The following is a 7,631-nucleotide window of genomic DNA, read 5'->3' on the forward strand; positions in this document are numbered from 1 at the left end:
GTGAAAATTTATTGATGAGTTTTATATGAAAGAAAAAGGAAAGAAACAGTTAAAAATAAACGAACTAGCCGGCATGGTGGCGCACGCCTTTAATCCCAGCACTTGGGAGGCAGAGGCAGGTGGATTTCTGAGTTCGAGGCCAGCCTGGTCTACAAAGTGAGTTCCAGGGCAGCCAGGGCTACACAGAGAAACCCTGTCTCCAGGAAAAAAAAAAAAAAAAAAAAAAAAACGCTCAAATCCCAAAACCAAAACTAAAAAAACGAAAAAAACCAAAACAAAGGACAAAGAACAAAAAACAAAAAATAAATAAATAAACAAACTACAAAACATTAAGAAAACAACAACAACACAAAGGGCCTTCCCTGATAACTCTGAGAGCCAAGGCTCAGCTGCTCTCCACTACCCCTTCATAACTTAAAAATCAGTACCACCTGGATGAATCTCACCGATTACCACGTCCAGCTACAGTATGAGGTACAATCTTGGCAATCTCTGGAACACAGCTTCTTAGTACTCTCAGATCACACTTCCCAGAAGATTTCTCCTCAGTGATGGTGGTCCCTTTATAATACCCTCTAATTTCTATGCATTATTCAACCAGCATCAATTGTCCCACTAACCTCCTCTATTCCTGATTTGAGAGCTAGAATCACATTGAAGTGGAAACTCCTAGTTTTTTGCAAAGTTAATTATTTGAAAGGATGTTTTCTTGAGGCACAGAGGTGAAAGGATGTCTCCCTGAGGAAGACACGGGTAAAGGATGTTTTGCTGAAGCAGAAACAGGTGAAAGGATATTTGATATAGCAAACATGTGAAAGGACCTGTGATGTTGGCGTATAAAATGACTCTACAAACATTAGGGGGAATGAGCCCTGAGCGGTGGTTTGGGTTTCTCTGAGTCACTATTCTTCCCTAAGTATACACAAGTATTGGCTTGCATTACCTAGGGACATTGAGTTATTACAGGTGGTAAAGCTAGCTACCACTGAGAAACCCTCATCCAAGAAATCCTACCTAGATTCCTGCATCAGATGTCTGCTTTGTGGGCTCTCCTCAGGCCAGTTGTCATATCTGTCAGTTTCCTCCTGACCGGATTGTAGCTTCTGGTTTGTGCCTTGTGTGTCTGAGTAGAGAAGGGACCGAAGGTGCCGGTTCGAATGTGGTATCTGCCTGCCTAGAGGACTGGTCTGCAACAACTGTATCCTATTTGCGGTTTGCTATGGGACTTAACTGCTGCCAAAGATTGAGCTTGCCTCCTAAAAAGTATTGATGAACAAGTCCACTTCCCCCATAATCTAATAACATTTCTCTTCAAGTACATTTGTGGGATGGCAGGCTAGAGTCGAGGTTGAACCCATTTTAATAATAGGTTGCAATATACTTGATGCCTAATTTGTACTGGGCCAAAGCTGCAGGGTTCTACTGCTTGGTGTACTGGGACATGGCACCCCATGTTCTATTCCATCTTTACCAGCTTTCTGTGTTCAGTGGTTTCATTCATTGCCTATGCTTGGCTCTCCTGGAACTTAGTCTGTAGACTACCTTAAATTCAGCGATACACAGGCCTCTGTCTACTGAGTCTTGGGATTAAAGGTGTGCCCCACCACGCCTGTACTTAACCTTTTTTTCACCTAGAGCTTGGAATGAGACAGGCTCATCATGAACTCAAAGATCTGCTTGCCTTTGAACCATAGATTTTTTTTGTTGTTGTTTTAGTTTTATGATTGTTATGTTTGTCCTTAAGCTCCTGATCACTGTAAACCAAAGAACAAAGTCTATTCTTTTAAAGACTTTTTATAGACTCCCTTTGCAATTTCAAATGATCTCAGTCTTTTCACCTTAGCCTCAAACAAATTCTTCAGACAAGGGCAAAAAGCAGCCATATTTTCCACCAAATAGCAGAAAAAACAGTCTCTAGGCCACATACTAACATTCTTCTCCTCTGAAACCAACCTCTTGAGCCCTACACCCACAGTTCAATTCACTCTCAGCATCAGTGTCATCCATGTCCCTGCTAGAATGACCCATCCAGCTTCACTTAAGACATTCCACGGCTTTCCTGATCTAAAGTCCCCCAAACCCACTTTCCTTTAAATCAAAACGTGTTCAGGTCTATGACATCAATATCTCAGTGCTGGTACCAACTTCTGCCTGACTTTGGGTTCCCATTGCTCTAAAGAGATTCCATGTCCAACAACTCTTAGGAAAGACAACATTTAACTGGGAATGACATAGGGGTTCTGAAGTTCAGCCCCATATCATGAAGAGAGGAATCATGGCAGCATCTAGGCAGACATGGTGGTGCAGCACCCGAGAATCCTATGCCTTCATCCAGAGGAGGAAGCCAGGACACCTAAGAAGGTATTTAGTAAATGTGTTAATGTCTGGGCCTTACTTTAGATCCCAGCATATGAGAGAGGGAGCTATAGGCAGTGGATTGATCGGTGTATCACACACCAGAGTTTGGTCTTAGCTTTGTGAGTTGAAGAATGCCCAGGACTAGGTGAATAAACTCTGTCTCATAAAATGAACTTAAATTAATTGGCCTAGTTGTAACTTAGTTTCTTTGGTCATTTTCAGTAGAGACGGTGGGGTCTTGCTATGTAGCCTAGGAGATCCTGCTCATGAGCCTGTTTCTTTCCTCAGCATGGGATGTAGGATTAAAGGCCCCAGGTCAACAATTGAGCCACCCTAAACCCATGGGTTGGGTGGGTCAGATTCAATTAAACTGTAGAGCTTTATAAAGGACCACATTTGCACAGGAATCTCCTACTTGTAGTAGTCCAGGGAAGTAAGCAGAGCTCCTTGCACTGCAGACTCTTGTGAACACCGGGACACATTAGACCCTAGTTTCCTCACTGTGTTCGGGAAAGGAAGCTCAGGAGACAAAATGCAGGTGAGTTGGGGGCAATTATATTCACTCCTATTTTCTGTAGGATAACTGGATTATTTGTGCCTAGCCACATACAAAATATGGTTAGCTACCTTGAATTTGAACCCATGTCTGTAAATTGAAGAGGTACAACAACTAGATTTATTTTGTCCTTGGGTTTCTAGGTTTTAGCCCACAACCAACTATGGAGCCAAGAATGATGTTAAATTTCTGAGAATCCCCATTCCTCTTAGGAGTGAATGCCATTATGGCCACCTGTCAGACACCCATGTTGTGTGACTTAGGATGGATAAGTGTAGTTTCACACAGTTTCTCTTGATATCTTATTGTGTCTGAAGCACAGCTGGAGTTGATTAGATTTTGAAAGGGAATATTTTCCCCTGCCGAAAATGGTAAGAATGTGAACTGGAGAGAGTGAGTGGCTGTGGTCTTCTCAAAGGAGAGGTGCTTCAGTTTCTTTCCTCCACTTGTTCAATAGCTCCTGCCCTGTTCACTGTCGATCCTCTTTGGATTAACCTCACAGGCCTACTCTCCCATTAGAAGAGAATGGACCAGCATCTGTGAATGAGGAAGTAAGGGTGCATTGTTTTAGCTTATGCAACTGGAGGCTGCTACCTGAGTCCATTCACAGCTGAGGAACAGGGATTCCTGTAGCTTGCAACCTGTTTTAATATTTAATTTTTTCCTTTCTGCACAGAGAGAAGATAACCGAGTCCAAAGTGTGAGAAATGACAAAGAAGCCAATAGGAGGAGGAGGCTGAGGCAAGAAGGCCAAAGTTCCTCAGGTATTCAGAGTGAAATCCCTGCTCTTCTATTCTCTTGCTCTTTGACCTCGAGTATATGAAAGAGCCCCGAATTGGAAATCTGTAGTAAGGATAGACCAGCATTCAGTGGTCCCTGATTTATGCCCTTGTCCCAGAAGGCTCTGAGTGTCTCCCTGTTGTGGATGTGGTTATGAGTCTCTACAGATCCAACATTCCCTGGTAGCACTAATGCTGTGGATCCCATTGTATTCTGGGACCAAACCATCCCTAAATCTGCAGACACCTATGCTTTCCCAGTGAGTGTACTTCTTGCTGTGAAGAGCAGGATAGGTGCTGCAACAGGGCTGGTAAGACTGTGTTCATAACCACTTGAAAATGAAGGAAGCCATCGTTGGCCAATCAGTGTGCAGGGAAAGTCCCTAAGCAAAGTTGACATGGTCATGTGTGTTACCTTTGATATCCTCATCGCATCCCTCTTTGCCTTGCAGGTCCGTGTGATAGCCCGTGGACTGAGGATGAAATCTGGATCTTGCTGCAAGAGTGGGCAATGGTTGAATATGAACTCGGAGACCCAGGCAATAAGATGCATGCGAAGGCCAAGTCCCTTAGCAGACGCCTCTCTAATCGGGGTCTGAGGAAGAGCAAGAATAGCTGCCTTGATGTGATGGTGAAGATGAAGGACCTGCACACAAGTCTTTGTAACGAGAGGCCCCGGGCTTACCGCTTGTATTCGACTTATGAATGGATCCTGTACGAGATCTTGGGCCACCCCAGATCCCAGGGAGGCTATGTGCCAGGTGAGTCTCTTGTGTAGAGGAGATTTTGACGTCCCAGAGAAAAGCATCAGCTGGGCATAGAGCAGAGCACACAAATGCTGCAAGTCCATTTCCCATAGGCCTTTATTTCCCATAGTGGGCTGCTCTGTGTTTCAAACTTCCTCTGTCACTCCAAGGCAATGGAATGTGTTCTTGTTCATACTTGACTCTGACCCAGAGTCCAGACAACCACTTATAGCGCCTCAAAGAGAGTGAGGGTGCCATTTTAAACGCCTTCTCTTTCTTCTCTCCTCACTCAGGTCCTTGGTTTGATGGGCACGGTAACCCACCAGCTTCCTATGCACCTTCCCTCTGCATTGATGGTGCCATCTCTCTAGGTATGCACTTTGGCGTTATCGCATCCCTCACACTAGTGGAAAGCTTAAGGGGAACTCATCACTGATGATGTCCAAGGGTGATGAAATTCTGATTTCCTGTTGGAAGGTTTGGAACTCCCATATGTCCTTTGATATTTTCCCTTGCCTTTGGAGTTGTGTGGGGGATATTATATCACGTTAGGTATGACTATGACACTGTTAAATATGCAATGCATTTGCCATTCCTCCTTGGATGGCTTTATCACCCTTCTCTGATTGTATCCTTATTGCTATTGTTTCCTTTGGAAAGGAGTCATGACCTAAGGTGACATCCTAGTCAGGAGTTGACAGGAGGTGGGCTTGTCATGGCTGTTCTTTGTCGTCAAGTTGATTATATCATAGTTAGAAGGAAACAAACCAATAAAGTTCTGCTTGTGTCTGCTTTTCAGCCTAACTTTCCAAGAAGTGAAGATATTTAGGAAACGTGTGACATTGGCATCCCATGCCTTTAGTTCCAGTACTTGGGAGGGGGAGCCAGAGGCAAGCACATCAGTGTGGTGTCCTAGATAGGTTGGGCTTAGTGTTAGTGAGCTGTAGGATGGCCAGCACCATGGAAGGAAACCCCAATTCATAAAAGAAACTTCAATGAACTGACCTTGGTTTCACTCGGTGTCTCTGATATTTTTAAATTGAGACAGTGTGGTCCTCCTAGGTTGGTTGATATTGCCTGAAACCTGCCCTTGGCTAAAACCTAAATCTGAACTCCTATTTATTTTCTAAAGCTGAAGACACTGATGAATTCCCAGTGAGTGTACCTCTTGGTATTAAGAGCCTGGTAGACTCTGGATCCTGGGCTCTCCTGCAAGTGTTCCCAATGTCTTGATAACAGAAAGTAACCATTTTTTTGTCAGTTCAATGTTCAGGGAGAATCCCTGAGTAAAGGTGACAGGTTCGTGTGTGTGACCTCTGATATATTCATCTTGCCCCTCCGTCTCTGCAGGCCCTTCCTTTAGCCCATGGACCGACCCTGAAATCAAGATCTTCCTGCAGGAGTGGCAAGTGGTTGAACGGGAATTTGGCCACCCAGGCCAGAAGATCAAGCAGAAGAGCAGTCTTGTTTGCCAGCGTCTCTATCATCGAGGCCTGTTCAAGGACATCCAAAGCTGTTTGGACCTGATGTGGACCATGAAGGATCTGCACTCCACTCTCAGTAGAGAGAGATCAAGGACTGTACCCTTGTTTTCTCCTTATAGAGATTATCTGGAAAGGATCTTCGACCCCAAATGTCAGAGAGGCCATGTTCCAGGTGAGTCTCTTCTGCACAGACACTTGGGGTTCTGTAAGTGGTGGCATCAGATGGCCTGTCCTTCATGAGGACAGAGCTGAGCAGACTATGGAGTGAAGCCCCATTCCCACAGGGCTGTGTTGTTGCATACAGCACAAACTCTGGTCTCCCATGTCTAACTTCCTGTGTCACCTCAAGGCAATGGAATTTGGACTTGTTCATAGTTGACTCTGACCCAGAGGACAGGCAATTACTTAGAGTGACTCAGGGAGAGTGAGGGTGCCATGTTTATGCTTTCTCTTTCTCTCTTTTTTCTCCTCTCAGGTGTTCAGTATAATTGGTCTGGTTACCACAGGCCTTCCTCAAACCCTCAAACTCCAATGGTGATGCCATCTCCTGTATACCAGCCTTGGGATTATGGCATGGCTGCATCTTCTGGTCAGCTTCCCTGGATCCCATTACTAATCATGTCCAGTCAGGACTTACTGGTTCCCAGATGGGATGCCTGGAATGCCACCTATCCATTGCCAGTTCAACATGTATTTCAGGCCTCTCTCCCTGGAGACAACAACTTTCAGCTGCCGTGGTCACCTCGTGATGAGAGCTCAAGTCCTCAGTGAAGACATATGGGGACTTTTCTTTTTCCTCTGAAAACCACTAAGAATCTTCCAGCACTGTATGGATCCTCAATGTCTCTATCTTATTGAAAAGGAAATGTGAAATCAAATAAATTATTTTGACACAACTCTTTGCTTTTTTTTTCATTTTTTTAATTGGGTATTTATTTCATTTACATTTCCAATGCTATCCCAAAAGTCCCAAACACACTCCCCCACCCACTCCTCCACCCACCCACTCCCACTTCTTGGCCCTCTTGTCCCCTGTACTAAGGTATATAAAGTTTGCATGACTAATGGACCTCTCTTTCCACTGATGGCCAACTAGGCCATTTTCTGATTCATATGCAGCAAGAGACAAGAGCTCCGGGAGGGGTGGGGGGGGGGGGGTAACTGGTTAGTTCATATTGTTGTTCCACCTATAGGATTGCAGATCCCTTTGGCTCCTTGGGTACCTTCTCTAGCTCCTCCATTGGGGGCCCTGTGTTCCTTCCAATAGCTGACTGAGCATCCACTTCTGTGTTTGCTAGGCTCCAGCATACTCTCACAAGAGACAGCTATATCTTGGTCCTTTCGGCAAAATCTTGCCAGTGTATGCAATGGTGTCAGCATTTGGAGGCTGATTGTCAGATGGATCCCTGGATATGGCAGTCTCTAGATGGTCCATCCTTTTTTATCAGCTCCAAACTTTGTCTCTGTAACTCCTTCCATGGCGTTTTCTTCCCAAATCTAAGAAGGGGCAAAGTGTCTACACTTTGGGCATCATTCTTCTTGAGTTTCATGTGTTTTGAAAATTGTATCTAATATCTTGGGTATTCTAACATTCTGGACTAATATCCACTTATCTGTGAGTACATACCGTATGACTTCTTTTGTGGTTGGGTTACCTCTCTCAGGATGATGCCCTCCAGGTCCATCCATTTGCCTAGGAATTTCATAA

The 7,631-nt window shown here is 44.6% G+C and overlaps 1 protein-coding gene across 1 annotated transcript; it reads left to right on the forward strand.

Moving 5' to 3' along the window:
* The first annotated feature begins 435 nt into the window (after positions 1 to 435).
* On the forward strand, positions 436 to 6,818 carry Gm11238 (predicted gene 11238). Its single transcript, NM_001277512.1, has 6 exons — positions 436 to 474; positions 3,591 to 3,678; positions 4,146 to 4,454; positions 4,733 to 4,810; positions 5,790 to 6,095; positions 6,399 to 6,818. The coding sequence occupies exons 1-6, from the start codon at positions 436 to 438 to the stop codon at positions 6,692 to 6,694; spliced, it is 1,116 nt and encodes a 371-aa protein (NP_001264441.1). The 3' UTR covers positions 6,695 to 6,818.
* Positions 6,819 to 7,631: the final 813 nt, after the last annotated feature.

Source organism: Mus musculus, chromosome 4 (genome assembly GCF_000001635.26).
Source record: "Mus musculus strain C57BL/6J chromosome 4, GRCm38.p6 C57BL/6J".
Lineage (NCBI taxonomy): Eukaryota > Metazoa > Chordata > Mammalia > Rodentia > Muridae > Mus > Mus musculus.